The 25,246-nt window shown below is 52.1% G+C and overlaps 1 protein-coding gene across 1 annotated transcript in view; it reads right to left on the bottom strand.

Annotated features, from left to right (window-relative positions):
• Window positions 1–2,171: 2,171 nt before the first annotated feature.
• The window catches only part of INPP5D (inositol polyphosphate-5-phosphatase D), a 138,345-nt gene continuing 115,270 nt past the window's right edge, over window positions 2,172–25,246 (bottom strand). The window contains exons 19-27 of the mRNA XM_068964154.1: window positions 23,782–23,871; window positions 21,440–21,553; window positions 20,037–20,119; window positions 17,031–17,118; window positions 12,715–12,864; window positions 10,212–10,308; window positions 9,355–9,615; window positions 4,720–5,329; window positions 2,172–3,349 (exon numbers count right to left, since the gene is read on the bottom strand). Of these exons, the coding sequence (XP_068820255.1) occupies window positions 3,347–3,349; window positions 4,720–5,329; window positions 9,355–9,615; window positions 10,212–10,308; window positions 12,715–12,864; window positions 17,031–17,118; window positions 20,037–20,119; window positions 21,440–21,553; window positions 23,782–23,871 (1,496 nt within the window). The 3' untranslated portion in view covers window positions 2,172–3,346. The remainder of the gene's footprint in view (window positions 3,350–4,719; window positions 5,330–9,354; window positions 9,616–10,211; window positions 10,309–12,714; window positions 12,865–17,030; window positions 17,119–20,036; window positions 20,120–21,439; window positions 21,554–23,781; window positions 23,872–25,246) is intronic.

Genomic DNA, 25,246 nt, shown 5'->3' with positions numbered 1-25,246 from the left:
GACGTGCCAGGTGCAGAGGCACACTCACTGAATCTGCACAACCACACCACGCGCAAGGCTCCCTTCTGCCCATTCTACAGATGAGGAGACTGAGGCTCAGAAATGCTGTTTGGTCCAAGATCACATATTTAGGAAACGAAAGACAAAGATATTTAAACCTCATTCCTTCCGACTCCACGGCCCACAGAACATACCAGCTCCCCTTGAGGTGGTCCCCCTTGATTAGTGCGTTGAGCCTAAGGCCCAGCACACGTTCTTAACGTGCGGCTGAGGGAAAACCGTGAGCCTTCACACCTCGGGTAGAACCACTTCCAGCCCAGCCCAGTGATGGTGGAACGCTGGGAGCTGAGGGGAAAGGAGACTGTGCCCGGACTCTTGCCGGGGCTGTTCCCCACACGGTGCAGGTTTCCCAGAAAGGAAGCTGGTAGGGTGAGGGGTGGGGGTGGGCTGAGACCACAGATTTGCATCACAAAGGGTCTCCTTCTGCTGAAGTGAAGGCTTCGAGCCCAGCTCGCTGCCTTGCAGAATGCTTCTAGGCCTCCAGATCGCTGGATCTCCATGGAAATTAGTCCGCCAGAGAAAAGCTATTTTAAGGACATGCGATGAGAGACCCTGTAGGCTGGGATAGAGAAGCTAGCTGTGGGGGAGAGCTTTTCTGAATGACTCACTCATTTCCCTCCTATGGGGTGGGGGAAAAAAAAAATGGCATGGAAAAAGAAGGGCAGCCCAGGGAGGAGGAGTGACAGCCAACCCCGACACTGGGCCCCACGGCCGCCATATTGCGGGCGGAGACGCCAGGCACGCGGCTGAGGGAGAGAGGCCTTCAGAATCCCAACTCCTCCTGTGGCCCTCAGATCCGCTCTTCCAACCAGCTTTCCTGTCACGCAATGAAGCAAAAAATTGCTTATTAAAAAAAAAAAAAAAGTGACTGCGGCCGCTTCTGTAACCCCAGGAACACAGAATTCACGGTAGGGGCAGGGGATGCCTTTGTGAGGAAAGCTTGTTTAATCCACCTCCTAGTTAGGGAGCTTGGTGAAGAAGAGCTAAAACCACAGAGGTAGATCACTTCAGGTGATAAAGAGGTGGGAATCTCTGGGTTTCCCTTTCATCCTGCTGTTTATTGAACAGGGACTCTGGGAGGCCCAGGGTGGGAAGCAAGCAGACATGGGGGGGAAATCTGGCCCCAAGAGATGGTGGTGGACCCAAGCCTGGGAGAAAGGAGCTCAGGGACCCTGAAGGGTGGGTACAGGGCTGAGCAGCTGAAAGAACAGGCGCGAAAGCCTTTAACTTTACAGTTTCCAGTTTCAGGCATCAGAGAGGGCCCCACTGTCCGTCAGCTTACAGTCAAAGTCCTGTTTGGTGCAGAGGCAACTGGTATTGGAGCTTGGGGCAGTGGTGGGGGCCACACTGAGCCTGCTCAGGGTGCTGGAACTCAGGCCACAGCTGCTCCTAGAGTCACTTCTGGGAGGCCCCCGAAATGGTGAGGTGGACGTCCATTCCAGGTAGGGTGGGTCCAGGCAGCACCCACGCTGGCCCTCTGAGCTGGGCACTGCTCCCTGGCCCATGAACGGCGCAAACTGCTCCTGCAGGTGGGAGCCTGTGACCTGGCAGATTGTTTACATGTGTTTACTGTCTCTGGAGTTCAGCAATGAACACTTACAAAGGCCAGGAGGAATTGGTGGCTGCAGGGCATCCCTGGAGTCCCGCAAAGACATGTGCCATCTCCAGCGAATCCTGATCCTTCTTGTTTGGTCGCTCAGTCATGTCCAACTCTTTGCGACCCCATGGACTGTAGCCAGCCAGGCTCCTCTGTCCATGGGATTCTCCAGGCAAGAATACTGGAGTGGATTGCTGTGCTCTCCTCCAGGGGATCTTCCCAACCCAGGGATTAAACTTGCATCTCCTGCATTGGCAAGCGGATTTTTTTTTTTTTTTTAAACCACTGAGCCACCAGGGAAGCCTCCTGGTCCTTGGCCAACTCCAAACCCTTTCTACAGAGTCCCCTCTGTCAGGACAATGCTGGCACATCTCCACTGCAAACCTCCATAACCACCCCTCCCTGGGCAGCTGCTCAGCAGCTCCAACAGCCTAGAAGCCCGTCTGTGGCTGAACGTCAGGGAAAAAATGCCACACAGATGGGAGCTGAGAAAAGCACAATTTATTGGTCACGCAGACTGACACACGTGAGGATATGAGATGCGTACCCATCCTCCTGAACTCATACACACTTCTGGATTTGGTTTCCTACATTAATTTCGTTACATCAAAAAGCAACAGACACACAAGAACATCACCAGTCCATTCTCCTAGTAACCAAGGAAGCAGGGCCAAAAGCCATAGAGTTCAGAAATAAAAGACTGCTTTGAGGGCTAGGAACCAAGAGGCCCGCCCTCCCCAGCAGCCAAGTGGGAAAGCTGGTTTTCTGCAGCAACTAAGGAACAGCAAAGACTTTTCCATCAGCTCGATGAGATAAGGCTCAGGGCGTGGCTCATTCCATGGCCTAGCGGTGCCTGCCCACCTGGAGGAGGGCACAGGAGACTTGGTACAAGCCTGGAATCGCCAGTCTGGGCTGAAGCCAAATCTCTTTACTGGAGAGCAGGAATTGATTTTCCTTCTACTTCTGACTGAAGAACTCAGGTGACCCAGAGAGATCCCTGTTCACACAGGCTCAGCTGGATCCCAGTGGCTTTCGCTATAGCAGTTTGCATCACTGAAGCTAGACAAGGCCAGGTTCACTGTACCCTAGATTAACCACACACTCAGAGCTTCCTAAAGGCCAAGCCCTTCCTCACTCCAGGAGGGCACTGGCCTTAATTTTTAATGCTTTGTCCAAACCACTCAGGACATACTGTTTTCAACTGGAGGGGGGTGGGGCGGTCTGGGAATGTGGTTTCAGTTGACTGAAGACTCAACTTGTAATGTTCATAAAGCACTTAGCACAATACCTGGCAGGTGCTGAGTGCTCCACACATGTAGCCATTATTATTATTAATATTATTATTACTTGTATCTCCACCCAGGAATCAGCACTCTAGTTCCTTTCTTCAAAATGCTAGCCGGAACAAGGCTCTTGGGTCCCAAGTACCAAGATCAAGCTGGGGGCCCCGGTGTGGGGGTTGTTGGGTACCCATCCGGTGTGCTGCTGCTTCCAGCTTCAGCGCTGACAGTAAGGTTTCACAGCCAGTGCCCCTTGCTGACCACATGGAAGCTAGGCCCTCTCAGGAAAAACACGAAGCCCTGTGCAGGAAGCTGGGTAGGAGGAGTGAACAGGGGTCCTGGGAAAGGGTCCTAGTGGCTTCGTGTTGCTCCTCTGGGCTCCTGTCTCACTGGCGGCTCACCAGGGGCTTCACTGCAGAACAAGAACAGAAGATTCAGCACTGCGTCATTGCCAGGCCACAACTAACTCAAGGTCCCCATGTGTTTGCATGCCCCAAGCTAGAGTAGGCTTCCTCTGACAGTGTTGAAGAGGGCTAGCACACTGTTCTCAGAACTTACACATAATCTATTATGTATGTATATATGTTATATGCATACACAGTAATATGTAATATATATGAAATAATATGTAATAGATAATACATACTTTACATGTAAATTGTAACATACAATAATGATATATAACAAAATTTAGTCCTCCCTATAAACCTATGAGGCAGGTTCCCTGATTGCTCATCCACTGACTGATGAGCACACTGAGGCCCAAGGCCCAGAGTCAGAGACTGGGGTAGGGGAGAGAGCTGGGATTCAAACCCAGGATAGTCTGGCTCCAGAATCTGCTCTTAAACATTAGTTTTTTTGTTTTTTGTTTTTTTTTTTGCTGAAAAAGAAATCTGTTTTATAGGAAGGAAGGGGACATTGAGTATGAAGTCCCTAAAATGCTAGGAAATTTTAAAGAACACTAAGGATGATGATGAAATAGAAATGATCTGGGCTCTTATATTTATGAAGCTTTATTCTTCTGTGGTGTTGGAGAAGACTCGAGAGTTCCTTGGACTGCAAGGAGATCCAACCAGTCTATTCCAGAAATCAGTGCCGAATATTCATTGGAAGGACTGATGCTGAAGCTGAAACTCCAATACTTTGGCCACCTGATGCAAAGAACTGAACCACTGGAAAAGACCCTGATTTTGGGAAAGATTGAAGGCAGGAGGAGAAGGGAATGACAGAGGGTGAAATGGTTCGATGGCATCATAAACTCGATGGAGATGAATTTGAGCAAGCTCCAGGAGTTGGTGATGCACAGGGAAGCCTGGCATGCTGCAGTCCAAGGGGTCGCAAAGATCAGACAGGACTGAGCGACTGAACTGATTCTTATGGGCCTGATATAGAGGACTCAGTTTACCCACAGCCCCTCCTTTAACCCTTCAACTGTAGGAGCAGGGATTTTTGGGTATAGGCTGGGTTCGAATCCTGTCTTCACCTCCCTTCTCCTTTGCAGTTCCCAGGGCAGGGTTTCTCGGAACCCACTCCTGGATAGCGTTGGTCTATCACATACAAGGCCGTGGATGAGAGCCCATATGCACCGGAGCACGGTTCCTAGCCTGGTGGGTTGTAGCAGACGCATGCACACCCAGGCACCCTCCGACCACGCAGGCACTGCTCGCGCAGGTGCACTGAGCATACTCCCGACATGGCCGGGTATCACTCACACGCACGCACGTGCACCTGTAGCGCACACCCGCGCATGCGCACCCGCCTGCCCACGCGCCCGGGGCGCACCTGCATGGCGGTCCGGCTGAGCGGCGAGTCCTCCGGCCGGTGCTTGGCGTGGTGAGGCAGCTCGGCGTTGTCGCGGTAGTCGCGGCCCTTCGAGTGCTGCAGGTGCAGGACGGCCGGGCTCTTGACCGGGAGGGGCGGCCGCTGCCCCTGGGCGGGCAGGGGCTGCTGGCTGAGTTCCGACCTGGAAGGCTTGATGGGCCTCTTGACCGGCACCGGGACCGGGACCTGAGAGCCGGCCGGGGCCTTGGGCTTCCCTTGGCTCTTGTCCCCGCCCGGCGGGCGGCCCTCGGAGGTGGAGCAGGTGAAGGAGCGGACCCGGGGCGTGGGGCTGAGGAAGGGGGCGGGCGGGGGCGCCGGCTTGCCGGTCCCCTTGCTGCCCTCTGCCTCCTGGACTTTGGAGAGCAGGATGCTGGGTGATACGATGCCTGGGTCCGGGCAGGGCGGGGGCTCCTTCCTCAGCATCTTTGGGGACTCCTGCTCTTTCCTGGGAGCCGGCTTCGGGAATGCGCTCACAGACCCGTACAGGGGGTTCTCAAACATCTCGGGCTTGGTCAGCTGCGGCTCCTCGGGAGGCAAAGGTTCCCCCACACTCTTCGCCACATCGCTGGGCCTGGAGCGTGAGAAAGGAGACGCACAGAGAAGAAACACAGATCGGGAATGACTGCTGAATGCCTGCGGAGTTTCCTTTAGGGCTGATAAGGACCTTCCGAACTAGATCGAGGTGGTGGTTGCCTTAACACAGTGAAGGCACTCAATGCCACCTAAGTTGTTCATTGGAAAAATGTTAGGCTTCATTTTATGTTATGTGAATTCCACTGTGATTAAAGAGATAGGAGAAGGAACTGTTACTCTTACGCTGATGGTCTCACAGGTAACCTCCACTCTTTCCATGGACATTTTCCACCATAGAAACTGTCCACACCAGAGCATCACTAAGCAAGGGGGACTAGTGAATTCTGCCCTGAGCCACAGAGGAACAGAAGCCTGTGCTACTGGAGGGTCCCAAGTTCAGAAGCTTGGTTTAACAGAAGCATGGAAGGCCCCCAAGTGTGAGACACTGCCCCTGGTGCAGGCGGTGGACATGAACCAGATGAAATCGGTGCTCACGGGACCCACAGTCCCTATTAACAGTGTTCTTTCCTCTGCATAAAGCCCTCTCCCCGGAGAGCTCCTGGTGAGTGTGGCTTCCTTTGTGCCCTCATTCACAGTGAGAAGGAAACAATGGTGTTCATGATGAAAATTAGAAGCCACCTAGAGATGCGCCAGTAGCGAGAAAAGAGGCCTATCTGATTTATGGACCGAGAAGGAGGTCCACGCTGTCCCCAGGGTAGGTAAGAGCTTCCTTTGTGTTTCCTGATTTACTGCTGCTCTTGCTGGAGGTGGTTTCCTGCTGAGCGAATCAGGAGAACCAGGAATGGGGACACATTTTGCTTTCTGGCCAGGGGTGTGTTCTGTGTTCTTCAAAAATGAGGAAGCTGTTGAGAACAAAATGTGGGTCCCCTTGGAAAACACACTGAACTGGTCAGGCCGTGACGCCTCATACTGATGGAGCGTATGCTGCTCAGAAGTTTCTGAACAGCCACAGCTAATGGACTCTTTAGGGAGGAGGAGTGGGCAGAGGACAGAGGCGAGATGCCATCCTCTCACTGGGGCCAATGAGACAAGATGTGGGGTTTCGGGACACAGAGAATTGGGCTGTCGCTCATTACTCTTTGGAAAGACCTGGAAGCAGTTGCCTAAACAGAAGGCTGCCCCTCCCCTCTGGGCCATCCTCGGCACCTGCTCTGGACCCCCAAAGACCTCTGCTCTGAGTTAGCCCGGGGAGGAAGGGGCAGAAGGGGAAAGCAGCATTGGGTGAAACTTCACCCGAAGTTTCGGATGAAGAGGCCAGAAGGAGAAAAGAAAGGTGCATGGCCTGCCACCTGAAGCTCGCTCTCAGTGATGAGATAGGAAGGATCCTGCTTGCAGAGAATTAGGGGCAGGGCCAGGAAGCCGACCCTGGATGCAAGCATTTTGCGGATTGCAAAGATGGGCAGGCAAGGCAAGCTTCCCTCAAGGAGGGGGCTTCTGTCACTGTCAGAGAGGGGGAGGTTTGGTGGGGGCAGGGAGACTGGGGAAGACCGCTTTTAAAAAGTCTTATTTCCTTGATGGGAAGTCACAAGGAACCAGCTCCTATAGTAGCCACCGCTGTGGAATCAGCCAGCCCATCCCCAGGGTACAGAGTGGGTTCCTGGGGCTAAATGACTTCACTCCTCAGATCCGGAGTTTGTTCTTTTCTAAAGGAGCAAAGCACCAAGCAAGGTCTGAGAAGAGCTCTCTTTCTCTCTCTCTCTCTTTTTTTTTTTTTCTGTTTAAGCTTTTTATTTTGTAATGGGATATAGCTGATGAACAATGCTGTGATAGTTTCAGGTGGAGAGCAAAGGGACTTAGCTATACACACATATGTGTCCATTCTCCCTGAAACCCCTTTCCCAACCAGGCTGCCACATAACATTGAACAGAGTTGCCTGTGCTCTACTGCAGGTCCTTGTTGGTTATCCATTTTGAGTGTAGCAGTGTGTTCATGTCCATCTCAAATTCTCTAACTGTGCCTTCCCTCTGGCAACCATAAGTTCATTTTCTAAGTCTGTAAGTCTCAAGGAGAGCCCCCTTTCTAACCACGTGACTTCAGTCCAGGGTGACCAGTCGTCCTGGTTTGCCCAGGACTTAAGGTGTTTCCTGGGATGTGGGATTCCTGGTGCAAAAGAAGGGGACAGTGTTGGGCAAACTGGGACATCTGGTCACTCTGCTTGGTTGTGCAGTGTCAGGACTGGGACACCCCCTTTCCCGTCACCTTCTCTCAGGCCGAGTGGGGGCTCAGGAGCAGCAGAGGACTGCATTCAGGCATGGGAGGCCCCAGCTTCTTGCCTCCAGTCACCTCTTTGCTGAGAAGTAAGCTGAGCACCCACCCTACCCTATATCTACGATGTCCCCTTTCTGAAGCTGTCACCTGTAAAACAGGAGGGAACTGCTGGCCACCATGTTCCCAGCCGTGTGCTTGAACTTGAACTTGTGCTGTGTTTAGGTTAGCACAAAGAGATATTTGCTTCGGGAACTTAACACATTTCACTTGAACAATCCCCCTGTTCGCTGTGGTTGCTTCTAACTGTTTCCCGGGGTTGCCAAAGAGAGGACCTTTGCCAAAGAGGCACCTCAGGACCCACTTTTGTTTTCATTTTTCCTGGAGAGGAAGCTAGGCTGCTTCTCCTTCTGGGTTTCTTATGGAAAGACCAGAGTCCATGATGTTATCGACAAAGTCTGAAAACTAGAGGTATAGAGACAAGGCTGAGCCTGCCCTGTCCGGTCCCATCCTCCTTCCTTCTGTCCCTTCCATCTTTCCATTCATCTGCCTGTTTTTTTTTTTTTTTTTTTTTTTTAAGAGAACAAAACTTAAGAGAGTTATAAACTGCCCTTCAAGCCAGAGGAAACTCCAGCCAGGCCCGGTGAGAGTGTTGGGAGTGGCAGGAGATGAGGGGAAGCATGTTCTATTTCTATAGCACGCTCTTCCCTGACTCTCATTTCACGACAGAAAACGCCAAGAGGAACGTGGAACCTCAAGAAAGGGGAAGACAGACCCAGAGTGGTCCCCCCGAAGCCATCATAAACGGTACCAGCAGCCCCAAAGGAAGCCTATGCTGACGATACTTTGCGCATCTTCAGTCATTGTTAATTAAGGTCTGCACTTTTAATTTCCGACACCCTGTGGTTATGGGAAACCTGGAGGGCTCTGGAGCCTGGCAAACGTGTGGGTTTGCTTGGTTAAGGCAGCGGCTGTGTGGGCTCCTCGCAGGCTCCCAGCCTCCGGGCACGTGCTGCCTGGACCAATTCTAGATGCAGGCCAGCCTTCTCTAACCGCTGGGTTTTTCCCGAAGTTTCACAGCCAACCCCCCTCCTCCCTCTGTGGGCTGACTGCGCTCCTCCTCTTGGGAATTCCCCGTCCCAGCTGCTTCTTGTTCGACTTGGTCTCAATAGGACGGAAGGGAAAGTGGCACCTGAGAGCAGGAACCACCGTGGCTGAGAGGAGGCCGAGGAACTGGGAGCTGGGGAGGGACTCCTACGTGGAGATTCCCATCTCTGTTCTGCAGGGCCCTCCCGGGAGTGGGAGTTTGACGGGCATTTTCTGCTTATAGAACTGTATTTTTCAATGAAGGTTGTTTTTACAGGACCGTGTGTTTCTTTGGCAGTATGTTTAAATTTTTTTTCTCCATGTTTTAAAAAAACCTTTCAAGGGACTTCCCTGGTAGTCCAGTGGCCAAGACTCCATACTCCCAGTATGGGGAGCTGAGGTTCGATCCCAGGTCAGGGAAATAGATCCCACTAAGTTTGCATGCCACCACCAAAGATCCAGTGTGCCGCAACTAAGACCTGGCACAGCCAAATAAATGAATATTAAAAAAGCAAACCTTTGCAATTTATACTAATAGGGTAGGAACTGGAGATTCCACCTGCATTTCTCAAGAACCTCTGTGTTCTAGGCCCTGAGCATGAGTCAGTGACCAAAGTGGGACACACAAAGTGGGCCTTCTGTTTGAGGCCCAGGCTTCCTGGCGGTGAAAAGCCAAGGAAGGGCAAGGTCATGGTGAAAAGGACACTCACCTTGACTGAGTGAGGCAGGGTCCCCGGGTTGCTGTTGACGATGTAAACTTCTTGGGTGATACGGGTGGTTGGGAGGGTGGCGTTGGGGGGCTGTCTCCCCTTCCAGGCCCCAGCGCGGAGTCCTTGAGTGGCGGGTCGTAGCTCCAGGCGGTGGGCTGCTGGTCGGGGGACAGGGTCTGCTTCAAGTGCCCGAAGTTCCCCACCCCCATGTAGCTGGGGTTGATGATTTCTGTGATGCCAGAGCCACTGCATGGAGGGGCCCTGTGGGGGAAGGAGGGACACACAGTCACATATCATGGTTCCTCTGGGGCAGCACTGGTCTGAGGACAGTGTCCTTTGATGTCCCTTGGGGCTCCTCAGGCTTTCCCCAACCCCAGTGACTTTCCCCCTTAGAACAGGCTGGGGCTTTAGCTCTGGAGCCACATCTGCTAATGTCCTTGGTCCTCAGGAAACATGACACTCATCCCGTGAGATCATCTGTGTAGCTGCTTCCTCCTGGAGTGGGCGTCTTTCTACCAGGCTGTGCCTTCCCGAGGCAGGCACTGCACTTAACGTGCCCTGGTTTCTCCAGAACCTGACATGTGGAGGTACTCAGTGTTGGCTGAACTGAACCTTGCAATGCAGAAGAGTTTCCCTGGCCTTGTCACATTCACACCAACCTCCCCTGAGCCTGAGGTTTGGGGTCAGAAGCCTCGGGGCTGGAAGCAGGACAGGCCTCTTGTGGCTGCGCTTTCTTTCCCTGTGAGTCCTTGCTTTCTCTCTCTTCCACTTCCCCACTCCCCGTCCTGGGTCTGTAAAGCCAGGCTATTTTGCAGTGAAGTCCTGGCTCTTACCCACCCTCTGGGCCCCCAGTTTACCTGTTGGCAGGTTCCCACTGCTTCATGGGGTCATGGCTGGTAAGGCTTTTCAGGGACTTGGGTCCACTGGATTCATCCCGCTCTGTCTTCACGAAGTCTGCAAGAAAGGGGCCGGGAAAGATTGTGTGAGGGGGCAGCCCCCAGGGTTTGGGCCAGGATGGCTCAGAGGTGTCCACTGACAAGCTGAAGCTGGAGAGTGAATACTGGCTGCCTGAGGGCAGATTCTGAGACGTGTGTGTTCGGTGGTCGATCAGTTATGCCTGCACAGCTCCAGGGCTGGGAGAGTGGGCACGTATGACCCAGAGTTGTCATTTCCTGCAACATCTCCAACTCGGTGGTGTCAGCAAGGGACAATGCAGGCAGCTAGTTTTTGGCAAATCTGAATAAAAGAAATACAACAAGGTAGCGCTGCAAGAGCACTCAGTGCCCAAAGCCAGCCAGTTCACAAGCTTAATGGGGAACTGGGACCCCCACCTTCATAACTGACTCTGGTTGTGCTGCAGGGGTACCAGGTCCCCCTCAGGTCCAGATCCTGCAAGAGAAAGCAGCTCCCAAAGGCAGAGCCAGGAGGCACACGCACGGGAGGCAGCACCCTTGATGCCCAGAGCCTTCCACGACCAAGGGCTGCCAGGCTGTGCTCATGCACGCGTCCTGCTGTCTCGCTGTTCATGTGAGCGGCAGGACCCCATCCCGCTTACACACTTACGGATGCTCAGCAGGGGCTGAACCTGCACTTTCACCTTGGACCAGCCACTTGGCTCAGTTTGTGACCTTCAGCCAATCACTTAACCTCTCTGTGCCTTAGTTTCTCTATCTACCAACCAAGGACAAGACCTGGCTCTCGGAGCTATTGTGACAGAGAAATGAGGTGGCATTTAATAGATGATCGTTTCATGCATCAGGTATAAAATGAAAGCCTGACTCATTTCAGACACTGTTATTTGAGCACTTTTGAGGAAGAATTAAAGTGAAGAGGAAAAGGAAAAAAATGATCCATTGTCTGAGAAGGAAGACAGACTTAACATATTTTGAGCAGCTGTGTGCCCCTCAAATCATTTATTATTTCAAGCAGGGAGGTTTTAATGGGATGGATACTATTGAGAAGGACACGTGTTAATTTCCAGGTTTCAAAAAATGTATGCAGGGTTCAGAGAAAATTATAAATTGGCATCTTCCTTGTGTTCTCTTTACGTTACTAGGTCTCTTGACCACATTTCAATAGTCTCACAGTGAATTTGTGACAGTTCTCATCTCAGAGATGCGACGTCTGAACTTGCCTAATGCAGCAGCCCCCAGCCTTTTTGGCACTAGGGACCGGTTTCATGGAAGATAGTTTTTCTACAGACTGGAGTGGGGGGCGGGTGGTGGTTTCGAGATGAATCAGGTACACACTTACTGTGCACTTTATTTTAATATTAATACCTCAGCTCCACCTCAGATCATCACGCATTAGGTCCCAGATGTTGGGGACCCCTGGCCTAATGGAAATCAGCAGAGTCTTCTTTGGGGACCAGTAGGGAATGACTCTCTGATGCTGGCATTTCACATGGGGCGAGCAAACACCCATGATGCGCATTTGGTCCCAAGCTTGTCTGCACTGGTGTCCTTTCTGAGCCACAAAAAATGCATGCTCCTGATGGCCAGCCCGGAGAAGGCAATGGCACCCACTCTAGTACTCTTGCCTGGAAAATCCCACAGACGGAGGAGCCTGGTAGGCTGCAGTCCATGCGGTTGCTAAGAGTCGGACAAGGCTAAAGCAACTTAGCAGCAGCGGATGGCCAGCCAAAGTAAGCAAGTGGCAAATAGGGGGAGAGAAAGATTGAGTTCATGTTCAAAGAGGTGCTAGGGGACTCTGCCCGGCAAGAGAAGACCACGGAGGGTGGCTGGGACTAGGATCAGGAAGGGCCAGAGAAATGGGCTCAGGATGAGGGTGGGGCTTCCAGGTGCATATGGTGCGTGGAGGTGATACCAGAGGTGCAGAAGCCCAGGGTGGGTACCAGGAGGGCAAGCTGTAGACACGTGTGAGGGCATATGTGTATATATGAGTGCGCACCACGTGGCCACGAGGAAGAACAGGAACCGCGTGGGAAATTCTAATCTCAACTGCAGCCGTGGTTTCAATCTCCCTCGCCCCTCAGCCAGGAAAGAGACTGTGAGTAATCAGCAGGTCTGTGCGCAACCCTGGTCCTTCTGGTGGAGGTGTTCACAGGGAGTGACAAGGCCCGGAAGGCTCACGGGAGAGCAGAGGACCTGGGAAACCCACACTCATCACCTCCTTAGAGATGTGAGTTGACTGGGGTCGGGGAATGGTGATCTGAGGCTGTGGACTGTTGCGGTTCTGTAGGGAAATTCTTGAACCTACAGAGGGTTGGGCCAGATTGTCTCTGAGGCCCTCTCCAAGGCTGGATTTTCATCTTGAGGCCTCAGCAGACAGAATATTCAATGCTTGTTTCCCGCCCAGCAGCACTGAGGAGGGAGCAGAGGAGGGGGTGTGTCCACTTACCATAGAGCTTCTCCCTCATCTTGCCCTGGGAGGTCTGCAGCTTAATGTCCCCCCGGAAGTGACCGGTCATCTCTCCGTGGTGGGTGAGAGGTGTGTAGATGGGGAGCTGAGTTTCCGTGGCTTCTAACCGTAGAGCAATGCAGCCCTCGCCTGGGGAGGTTGGGGGAACAGTAGTCAGGTCAAGACCCCCTCATTTCACCGAAGAAACACCATGCATTTGTCCTGGAGACTTAGCCTCCCTCCCAGAGCTGCAGTGGCCAAGGCAGGGATTATGGGACTAACCTTTCAGAACAACTCATCACCAATTTGGGGAAAACAGCTCAAACCTTCAGTGAACTCCTCGCAGATTAGTGGATGCAAGAAATTAAATCATTGAAAACCCAGCAGAAAACCAGAATTAAATACTAATCTGGTTGCTGGAGAGAAGGATAACCTCCCAAGGTTTGAAGCAGTGTGAGAAATGACAAAACAAGACTGACAGATAAGAGGATATACAAGTTTAAAACTTCTGCATAGAGGAATTTTAAAAAAATGGGAAGAGGACTGACTGAGGCCATTCGCTGTAGCCAGCTTCAGAGAGGGTATTTTATCTGAATGCCTCAAAAATAAAATCTCCAGCAGAGTAATGGACAGACTACCCCACAGACATTTTCTACAAAAAGAGAAATGTAGCTGGTTAATTTCATTACTCTAAATGGAAACCAGTTCAGTCTTCTGAGTCATCAAAAATGCAAATTAAGGCAGCACTTAAGGGACTCTCTCACAGACATGAAACTAGCAAAAGAAGAAGGAAGCAAAGAACAGTGCCAGTAAGGATCTGGGAAGACCTGTACATTTGGACATGAGAAAGTGAACAAGACAAGATGGAGCCTTCACAGCTATCAGTTTGATGACGAGGGCCAAGAATCACAAACACATGTATACACTGCTTTAGCCAGGAAACATGGGAGCTTGTCCTAAAGAGATGATCCAAAAGAATAAATGTAGCCAAAGGAGATTGGAAAATGTCCACAAAGAAGAAAAGGCAACCCTCGTCCACTCTTGATGGGAATGTAAGTAGGTGTAGCCACTATAGAAAACAGTATGGCATTTCCTTACAAAAAAAAAAAAAACAACTAAAAATAGAATTGCTGTATGATCCAGCAGTCTCATTCCTGGTCATGTATCTGGAGAAAAGGAGAAAACTCTAATTCAGAAAGATACATTCACCTCTGTGTTCACAGTAGCACTATTTACAATACCCACGACATAGAAGCATCCTAAATGTCCATTAACAGATGAATGTGGCGTACATACACAATGGAATATTAGCTGTAAGAAAAAGAAATAATGCCATTTGAGGCCACAGGGATGGACCTAGAGCTTCTCATACTGAATGAAGTAAGTCAGACAGAGACAAATGTCATACGCTATCACTTACATATGGAATCTAAAGGATTGTTCAGCATATTTACAGAACAGAAACAGACTTGCAGACATAGAAAACAAACTCAGTCTTACCCAAGTGGAAAGGAAGCACGGTGGAGGGATAAACTAGGAGTCTGGGACTAGTAGAGAAAACCACTACATACGAAATAAATAGCAGAGTCCTACTGTACAACACGGGGAGATATAGTCAATATCCTATGATAAATCATCATGGAAAACAATACGACACAATATATACTATATATCTGCATCAACTTGCTGCACACCAGAAAGTAACACATTGTAAACCAACTGTAGTTTAATAAAAAATAAAAACGTCCACAAAGAGCTCCATTTGAGCATTATTGATAACGCTAACAAAAATGACTGGCTGAGCCTCAACAGTGGTAGTAAGGAATAGTTTTAACAATGAGGATATAAAAAGGTTGAAAGATGACCCCAAAATGAAGATATAGTAAGTTCATGGAATATTATGAAACCATTAGAAGCAAACATCATGAAGTCTGGGTTGGAGGATCATGGAAAATGTGTCTTATCTGATACTAGGAGAGGAAAGCAGGCGTTAACGGGTGTCTCTGTGGTAATTACTCAGGTAGAAATCTACGTGCCTATGGATGAACACTGGAGTGTGAAAGCAAATAAAGATGAGACTGTTGAATGATTTGTTTCCTAGTTATTAGTATGATGGGTCTTCCAGGTGGTGCTAGTGGTTAAGAATCCACCTGCCAGTGCAGGAGACGTTAAGAGACATGGGTTCGAACCCTGGGTGGGGAAGATCCCCTGGAGGGGGAGATGGCAACCCACACCAGTATTCTTGCCTGGAGAATCCCATGGACGGAGAAGCCTGATGGGCTATAGTCCATGGGGTCACAAAGAGTCGGACATAACTGAGCATATGATGTGCTATTTGTCAGCATGAACACCAAGAGAAAGAAACAAACGAGGACCTCAGTGTTTGGAAGGAAGATGGAGCCTCAGACCCGCATGCCAGCAAACCTCCTCACATTCCGGCCCCATGTGGATCCTTTTTCTTTGCTCTGCCAGACTCCTTGGGCTCTATCTGCCCCTGCCCTGGCTCAGGGACCTCTTTTCCAGTGCTGTGATGGGAGGGAGTGGAGGGCACAATTCTGGAGCTGTGCTATCTGGGTTCAAGTCCAAGGTCATGCAGCAGTGGCTGGGTGACCTTGGACAAGTCACTTCATTTCCTCACCTCTGCAACGAGGGTGGTGATGGCACCTAGATCCCAGGGCTCTGGGTAAAGCCTGCAGAATGGGTAACAGACACACGTGGGCACCATTCCTGACTGCAGCCTCTTTCTGCTTCCCAGCTTCCCAGCTTCCCCCGATCAGCAATAACCACCTGCAGATTCCTTCCATTGGAAGCAGACGCCTGCCCTGGACCCCACTGCACATGCTGGTGGGCCTCACGCCCTCCGCTTCCTCACCCCACTCACTCCCTCACTGCACATGGTTCTCCCAAGTCCAGAGATGATCCCAGGGTCTCTTGGTCTGCAGGACGCAAGTCTTTACTTGGCCGGGTCTCTCGGCCACATTTGCTGTCATGACCACCCGCTCCTCTTGAGCAGCTCTGACGGCTTCCGTGACCCCAGTCTTCCATTTTCCTCCCACTTCTCTGGCTGAGTCTGCTTCGCCTGCTCCTCCCCACAGCTGACCCAGTTCAGGAAATGGAAACATCTGCTCAGCTACCGAAACCACGAGTGCAGGGCCATCCTCCACCCTCTTCCCCAGATTCCCGTGGTCAAACAGTGGCCCTTCTCAGCACCTCTCAATTTTAAACTCTCTTTTTTTGCTGGCACCACTTTCATTCTGGCTCCCTCATCCACCATGTGTTGGTGTTATTGTTCAGTCGATCAGTCGTGTCCGATTCTTTGCGACCTTGTGGACCGCAGCTCACTAGGCCTCCCTGTCCTTCGCCATCTCCCAGATCTTACTCAAACCCATGTCCATTGAGTCGGTGATGCCATCCAACCATCTCATCCTGTGTCACCCCCTTCTCCTCCTGCCCTCAGTCTTTCCCAGCATCAGGGTCTTTTCCAATGAGTCGGCTCTTCACATCAGGTGGCCAAAGTATTGGAGTTTCAGCTTCAGCATCAGTCTTTCCAATGAATATTCAGGGTTGATTTCCTTTAGGATTGACTTCCATCATGTTGATCACTGCAAACTGTTTCTAAGTTGCAAAGCTGACCATGTTATCATCTTGCTTGACTCTTTAGTGGCTTCCTGCTGTCCCCAGGATGTGGTATTTACCCCTAACCTGGCTTGTGTGGAGCTGCCAATCTGGCTCCTTGCCTCCAGCCTCTCTCTGACCACCTGCCCCCTCACACCATGCTCTAGCTGCACTATACATACCAAGTTCAAGGGTAAAGCTAACACCGCGCTGGAGCCAGGGGCAGGCTGAAGATCTTAACAGAAGATGATGTCTCTCTAGGAGGACAGTTGTTGGGGCCACAGGCCTTCTCAAACCAGTCTGGGCTGGGCATCGAGCCGTGCCAGGTGGACCTGGGCTCAGATGAGGGCCCAGCCAGTTACCACCCATGTGTCTCACTTTACCTCTCTGAGCCTCAGTTTTCTCATTGACTAATGGAGAGGATAGTGTCTGCTTCACAGGGTTGTGTCAAGATCAGTCGTAATATTTCAAGCACCTGGCGTGGAATCCGACACGGGAGAGGCTCCATGGATGAGAGGGGCTATGCATCCCTCTCGGGAGCCCGATGAGTCGGCAGGATGACTTCCTGGTAACCATCCCTCTGGCAGGACCAGGATGGGCAACAGATGGGTTTTTTTTGTGAAGGAGATCGCTCCCCTCCCTGACATGGGTGGCCGCGATCGTGGGTATGGGACCTACAGCACCCCTCCCAGGACCCTTACCGTAGGATTCGTCGCTGTCGGATGACTTGATGCTGATCAGGATATGCTGGTCCAGCAGGTACTCGGGGTCAGAGATGATGGGCTTCAGCTGCAGAGAGAACGGCATGGGTTAGCTCGGACATGTCGGGGACAGGCTTGGGGGAGCCAGCCCAGAGAGAGGGGAATGTTTGGGGAAAGGGACACAGATGTTCTTTTTAAATTCAAATATCTGCTTTTCCTGTCCAAGAGAGCAGGGAGGAACCCATATGCCCACCCTGCCCAGTATGGTGGGGTTAACTTCCTTTCCGACCCCCCACCCCCATCACACTGCACCTGGGGCCCTGGGGAGAAAGCCTGACCCCAAACATGCCTTCCCCTGCATCACCTCTCTTCCCTTCCCACACCTGCACACCCCACAATCAAGGGGGGGGAAGGGACGGGGCCAGGCTGATATTCAGACACCTGAACGCACCCCACTCCTCCCACACCTGCACACCCCACAATCAAGAGGGGGAAGGGACGGGGCCAGGCTGATATTCAGACACCTGAATGCACCCCACTCCCAACAAGAGCTCAGCCTTCTCCTTGCCCCCCCCGTCCTGGGATGGAGGCTGCATTGAAGGGGGCACCGCAGAGTCTGCCTTCTGTCTGGGAAGGAGGAAACCTGTGTTCACCTGCAGGAGAGCTTCCCGGGTGGGCCTGCAGGGTCCTGTGAGTTGTTGGAGGGTGGATCAGCAAGTGGCAGGCACAGACCCCAAGTTCCAGTCTGTCCCTGAGTCCCTGCTGGTGTGGCCGGGGGCATGCAGCAGGGCTGGGAGCACGGGGCAGGGCCAGGGGTATGGGGCAGGGCCGGTCCACAGGCACAGGGAGGGGCTTTGCAAGGCCGCCTGCTCCTGCGTGCCAGCTACTGCTTGTGACTTCCTCCCAGCTGAGGGCTATTCCTCGTGTGGACCCCAACACAGAAGCCCTAATAAAACGCTCACAGGCTGCCCCCTTTCCTCCCCTCCATAGACACAGAGAGAACCCCTAGTGCAGGCCTCTGGGTCCATGCCGACTGTTGGGATGGACTTTATTCAGAAAGCTCCAGAACAGGTGACTGGACATGGCAGTGGGAGTTCTGGGCCATTCTTGAGGCTCCAGTGCTGCCCCCAGAACTCGGTTCACTGATGTGCAGAGACCGCTGGCTCAAAGTCAGCCATGGGGCCAGGGTGCTGCTGAGGCAGGAAGAGGGGCAGCAGGGTAACGGGAGGTGGAATCTGAACACAGAAGGTCTGCGAGGGACACGGCACCTTGTGGGGGGCGGGGAGCCTCGTCAGGTGCCCCAGCAGGGTTGCAGAGGGTGAGGAGACGGGGGGTGACAGAGGGGGGCCCCTGAGATGCTGGGGGAGCAGAAGAGACCGAGAGCGAGGAGAGGGCCGAGAGCCAGGCTGAGGAGCTGACGTCAGGGAGCCCATCGGATGCAGGAAGGGTGGTCAGGAGCAGACGGGCACTCCAGAAAGACCCCCCGGCCAGGAGGGAGGGATGGAGCCCCCTGGGAGACGGGTGGTGTCTGACTCTCTGCGACCCCATGGACTGTAACCCGCCAGGCTCCTCTGTCCATGGGATTCTCCAGGCAAGAACGCTGGAGTGGGTTGTCATTTCCTTCTCCAGGGGGTCTTCTGGACCCAGGGATCAAACCCAGGCTCCTGCGTCCCCTGCATTGGCCAGTGGATTCTTTACCACTAGGGCCACTTGGGAAGCCCCAGCCTCTTGGAGGGCCCCAATCTGAAGTCTACCCAGACTAGAAGACTTCGGGACTCAGACATAGGTCTTTTCATGTGTGGTCCACAGGTCGGTTCCAACCAACAGTTAAGGCCAGTGCGGAGAGCCCAGGCCCCTGAGACCTGCTTGCCCACACTAGCCTAAGACCGTCCTTTAAAACTCGCTTGGGGCATCACATTCCAGGGAATCTTCCAGGGCGGCCTGAGACCCCTGCCCTGTGTGAAAAACCTGCCCAGCTCTGGACCCTTCCTCTACGTCTCCCTCCCTTGATAACTGATAAAGAAGCAGGGCCCTGTTCCACATGTCTCCAGACATGCCCATCATCAGCGTAACATCACAAGGGCAGTGCTGGGCCCCAGTTTTGTGTAACAAAGACAAAGGTTGCCTGCAATTCTACCCTCTGCTTGCTGGGGGCCAAGGACAGGTCAGGCTCTCTGTGCATCCAGAGTCAACACACTTTGTCTACTCCTTCGTGTGATCCTCTGGGTCAGGGCTGAACAGAAGAACACTGCAGGGGAACTGGGGCCTTGGATTATGGGTCCTGGGTCTGTCGCTGCAGCCGTGTGACCATGAACAAGCCTCTCTTGGACCTGCCTCCTTTCCTCTCTCTGTAAAAGCACGTGGTCAGACGACACAGCCTCTAGACCCCTTCCATGATCTATCAGGGGAGCTGAAATCCATCTAGGAATACTGGGGCCACTAGATACGATGAGAGTTAGGCCAGAAAGGAGGCTGAGCACTGCAGAATTGATGCTTTTGAACTGTGGTGCTAGAGAAGACTCTTGAGAGTCCCTTGGACAGCAAGGAGATCCAACCAGTCCATCCTAAAGGAAATCAGTCCTGAGTATTCAGTGGAAGGACTGATGCTGAAGCTGAAGCTCCAATACTTTGGCCACCTGATGTGAGGAGATGAGTCATTAGAAAAGACCCTTATGCTGGAAAAGATTGAAGGCGGGAGGAGAAGGGGATGACGGAGGACGAGATGGTTAGATGGCATCACCGACTCAATGGACATGAGTTTGAGCAAACTCTGGGAGATAGTGAAGGACAGGGAGGCCTGGCGTGCTGCAGTTCATGGGGTTGCAAAGAGTCAGACACGACTGAGCAACTGAACAAAAAAAGGTGCAGGCCCACGTTTAACCACTGCTGGGAAGAGGGTCATAAACCATCCCGAAAGAGAGGCAGCTGCTTCTGCCCAGCTGGAGCTCTGCCACTGGCCAGCACCTCTGGCTGATGAACACAAAATCATCTCTGTTCTTGAGTTACCTTCGGGAGGGTCTCACCAAACTTCACCACCAACTCCCCTTCACTTCCTTCTTCATTTTCTCCTTCCTGACTCTTGACAAAACCTGTTGGGGGACAAGAAGGCAGGTTTTCAGAAGAACAGCACAAGAACCAGACAGAGAAGACTCCTGGGGTCGCTTCACCAGGACCAGGGAGGACACCCACCCTCCTCTTTTATCTGTTGGGGCCGCAGCATAGTTGAGGAGCCGAGCTTGCTGGAAATTCTGTTTTGGTTCCGGGGATGGTCATTTGCCAACACGGTCTAATTATTTTTAGGACATTCAGAGATTCCCCTTCCTCTCGGCTCCTCTTTGCCACAAACCAGGCAATGGAGGAATCATCACATCATAGGCGAGGAGGAGATTAGGAAAGATGACAGCTCTGGCTCGTCCCACGCCACTCAAGATTAGCCTTTTGAAATGCTAATTTAAGCTTCCTAACATGCTGTTTCCATAGAAATGTATGCAAATGTCTCGATAGTTTATTAAAAACACCCGCACAAAAATCCTCGTCATTTTTGGAAGTGCTATGCCCTTGCTCGGTGAACTGGGACTGGGGAGACTTCAGGGAGAAGGCGGATCTGTCACCAGAGGGGGGAGCCCAGGCAGAGTCTGCGGAGGAAGGGAGGTGGGACGGCACTGCAGCAGGCGGCCCATGTCTTGTTCCCAGTTTCTGGAAGCATCTGTCACCCCGTGACACAGGGCCTGCTATTGTGGGGCTGACTCCCCACTTCCCGCTCCGGGCCATCTCCGCGAGGAGACCTAGAAGCCGCACAGACCGCTCCCCTGTGGCGCGGCTTTAGACAGTATGCCTAGAAACGCCGCCTAGAAAGACCCTCCTAAACCCAGCTGTGTGCGAACCGCTCCTGGCTGACGGGAGGCTGTCCATCTCTAGCTCGCTTTCAGATGCTCAGACCAGCTGAGAAAGATGTCTATGATGCAAGAAAGAGGAGGGGACCCTGGGGAAGAGCAGGGGATGACCAGCAGCTGCTCCATCCCAGCCCTGGCCTCCATGAGCTCTGGACCTTTGCCCAGGACTCTCTGGTCGTGCCAGAGCCCCGGCTTGGGGGACCCACGAGTGGGCCAAACTCCGCCCAGAGGGGCAGGCAGAGGATCCAGTTGCCCCGCTGCCCACCTGGTGCGTCTGTGCCCCAGGGACCGCCCCGGCCCTGGAGCAGCAGCATCGCAGGCCACTGGGGGCCCCGCAGTAACCGGGTGTCCTCTTGTACTGTCCACCACAGCACCACTCCCTGACCCCGTCCCCACCAAGGCCCATCAGGAAGGCCTTCCCAGAGGAAGGAAGAGAAGCGCCACCAAGGACCAGGCGCTGGTGAAGGGGCCCTGCCCGTGCTCCCCCAAAAGGCAGTTAGTTGAGTGAGCACATACTCTCCAAGCAGCTGGAGTGGAACTCCAGGTAGAATTTGGTCTGGGACTTGGTCTTCAGTGTGGCGTAGCACCCGAGAAACTCGATCTGCCCTTGGCTGTCGGTGGTCCCGGGGCCTGGAATGAGGGAGAGCAGAGGTTTGGTTCCACAGTGTGTCCGGAGACGGAGCGCTTCAACCCAGCCCCCCTCCTCCCCTGCAACACTGAGCTCCCTCCTCTCGTCCAAGGTCTAAGCGGAGGGAGGGTGTCCCCTGAAATCCCACCACCCACACCGGTAACAGCCTCTCTGATGAGTCCAAGCTGGTGCAGGGCAGAAGGAAGACTTCTACGCTCTGCTTTGCCACCAAAGCTGTGCAGGCCCTGGGTGATGTGCTTAATGCCGTGGCCTCCCCAGGGGGTCCGGCAAAGAGGGCTGGTAGATGCCCAAACCTCTCTTGTTTCTGAGTTCACACAGCGAGGCAGGCCTGCTCTTCCTGCCAGGCACGGCTCCTATCTTTACTTGGAGCTCCCTGCACTCACTGGCACCCAGGTAACTTGCGGGTGCGGTCCTCTGGTAGATGATGCTTCTGCGAGCATCCTGAGACTGACTGTGAACAGTGTCCCGTCCTTCTGTAAAAACTCTGAGCCACCTAAGAGCAAGGACACACACCCCTCCTCCTTCCCCTCCTTCCTGCTTTCCTTTCTTTCTCCCCTTGATTGAAGACCAACTGGCAAATAGAATTGTGTATGCTTAAAGTGAACAACAGGCTGAGCTGATACACCCAAACACTGTGAAATGATTTCCAAGATCAAGGTAATAACATCCATCATCTCACATCATTAACTGTTTGCATGTTTTGGTAAGAACGCTTAGGACCTACTCTCAGCAGATTTTAAGTGTACCATGCTGTAATATTATAATCTATAGTCATCATGTGGCATATTAGAGCCTTGGAACTTCATCTTATAACTGGAAATCTGTAACCTTTGACTTACCTCTCCTCCCCTCTCAATCAACTTCACTAGCTCCTGGCAACCACCAATGTACTCTATTTGAAACTGGGATTTTTTAATAAAGACCCCAGATATAATTGATACCATAAGTATACCTTCGACTTGTTTCTCTGTCTTATTTCACTTAGCTTTCCTCTTTTTTTTAAACACCAGCACCAAGGCCATGCTCCGCTTAGGTAGACGTTAATCCCAGGCATCGGTGTTTGTGAACATCTACTGTGTGCTGAGTTGCAGCAGACAGAGGGCAAGGCTGACTCTGGGGGTGGGATGAGGGTCCTCACCGAGCGAGTGATGTATGGGCTGCTTTATCAATGCCGCAGGAACTCAGAGAACAGAGAGAGGGGTGGGAGCCAGCAAGAGGCGGAAGATTCTGCAAAGGCACAGAGGCCAGAGCTAGGAAGGAGACAGAATGGTGGGTCAAGGCTTGTGCGGACAGCAGAGGTCACATTGCTGGGGCCGTGGATGTCAGATCAACAGCCCACAGGCAAGAATGTCTCAGGAAGACAGGGTTCCAGCCCCACTGACATGAAGGACGAGGAGCAAACCAGGCTTTTCCAACCTGTGTTAGGCCTTGCACTCAGCCCTCCTAAACAAACCCTCATTGTCTGCTGATTGTGGAAGTGGGGCAGAGCAGGTGACAACTCGGCTTTCTGGTCACCCAGGCCCAGGGCTGGACATGCTGCAGACAATGTCCAGGCCTCTGCTTGGATGAGGCTGGCCCGGCAACCACAGCTAAGCTGGATTATTTGCAAAATTACCTGCAGATCTAGAGAGTATTATTTACTCCAGTATTTCCTCAAATGCTATCATCTGCATCCTATCTTCACAATTTTTACTGCCTACCACGCACCTGTCCTAATATTGACTTAACATTTCCTTTAAATAGACTCACTTTAAAGCCTTAAATAAATGTATTTACATATAAGAGTGCATCACAAGACTGAATGGAAAACCAGTGTTGCAAGCCTTACACAGAAGCATCACATTTAAAGCATATTAAAATAAATGCGTTACTAATAAGTGTTCATCCGTGCCCCATCCAAAATCGTCTTTGATGACACCTATGCCACACCTTGGCAATCACTTATTTTTCCCAATTTTAAAGACTGTATTAAAACAGGCTTTAAGAAGCTGGCACCTTGCCAAAGAGAGAAAGAACATGCTCTGGACTGAAATCATGGTGCAGTTTGGACGTGAAGGGACCCGATGTGCGGACTGCGGGCTTAGCTGGAAGGATGGACCTTTATCTAACGCAGACAACTGATTGCTGCCACCAGGAGACGAGCGCCCAGCCCTCCGGTCTGCACAGAGAAGAGACGGACAGACAGCCCCACCCCACCCCCACCACTTACCGTTCTTGGAGACAAACTGGGAGGTGACTCCTGCCTCAAATGTGGCAAAAACAGGGCTGTGGTCACTGGTCATGATGTCACTGGTGCTACCTGCAGGGGAGGGAAGGAATTTCTGAGCAGGGGAAGAGAGATCCTCCTGGTCGAGCCAAGGATGGCGAACACACAGCAGAAATCAACTGACATGCATGGAAGCCTCCACAAGTTTGATGGTTTCATATGGCTGTTCCATTGCCTCCCACAGCCATGCTTGAAAGTCTCCGTGAGAGCCTGTGACCCTCTCTTTAGTGGCTAAATATGCCCATAATAGTTTTTTTTTCCCCTAAAGACTTGTGAGTTTTAAAATATATAGATCGTTGTGTGAGTGAACTGTGGGTTTTTTTTTCTGGTCTAAGCACTTTGCTGCCTTGATAAGGAGCTCATGGCCCAGAGTGGGATGGGGATCTCATCACTGTCCCCCAACCCACAATGCCTCTCGAGAGCGTGGAGGTGATGGAAGCATAGAAATGGAGTACAGATGATTCTTTTAAGGAGCTTGGTACTCAGATAAGAAGGGAAGGCAGTGGAGCATGTTTAGAGGGGATAACAGAAAGAGAAGAGGGTCTGGAAGTCTAGAGTTCTAAGTGCTTGTGATAGATAGAGTTACATGGAGACGTTTGGCTGAATACTCAGGGCTGGAGATTTTATCTTCTGCTCTGGAGTCAGGATGTTAGGTGGTAGCAGAAGCCACAAGGATGTCTGAGTTTCAGGGGGAAGACATGAAGGCTGAGAAGAGATGAGGATGACAGGCCAATGATGGGACAAGGCCAGCATTCCTGGGCTGAAGGACACACAGCACAGGAAACTGGAAGACAATGAAGAGAGATATACCCTTCTCAATAGAGCATTTACAGATCAGCAAAAAGGAAGGAAAGAAAGAGATTAACATCCCACCCCTCCAACAACCAAAGCGAATGGGCAGAAAATTCACAAGAGTAATATAATAGGTGTCCAATAAACAAGAAAAAAAAGCTCGCTGGCAAACAACCATCAGAAAGACAACTTCTGAGAACTTCCCTGGAGGTACAGTGGATAGGCATCTACCTGCCAACGCAGGGTACATGGGTTCAATCCCTGGTCCGGGAAGATGCCACATGCTTCAGGCAACTAGAGGCCAAGAGCCACAACTACCGGGCCCCTGTGCCACAACTCCTGAAGCCCGTGCGCCGAGAGCCAGTGCTCCAGGGCAAGAGAAGCCGCTGGAATGAGACGCCCCAGGATGGCAGCAAAGACTAGCTTCTGCTCACAGCAACTACAGAAAGCCCGTGCGTGGCAGCCAAGACCCAGGACAGCCAAATATAAACGTTAAAAATAAATAAATAGAGAAATCATTTTTCTTTCTGAAAAAGACAACTTGAAACGACAAGGAGATGGATGGAGAAAGAGAAGCAAGGAGAAGCAAGATGGCGGGGAGGCTGGGACTAGGGGA

This window comes from Capricornis sumatraensis, chromosome 2, assembly GCF_032405125.1.
Source record: "Capricornis sumatraensis isolate serow.1 chromosome 2, serow.2, whole genome shotgun sequence".
In the NCBI taxonomy this organism is placed as follows: domain Eukaryota; kingdom Metazoa; phylum Chordata; class Mammalia; order Artiodactyla; family Bovidae; genus Capricornis; species Capricornis sumatraensis.
Note: the sequence above shows the minus strand (reverse complement) of the source record. Positions and strands in the feature narration are given on the sequence as shown.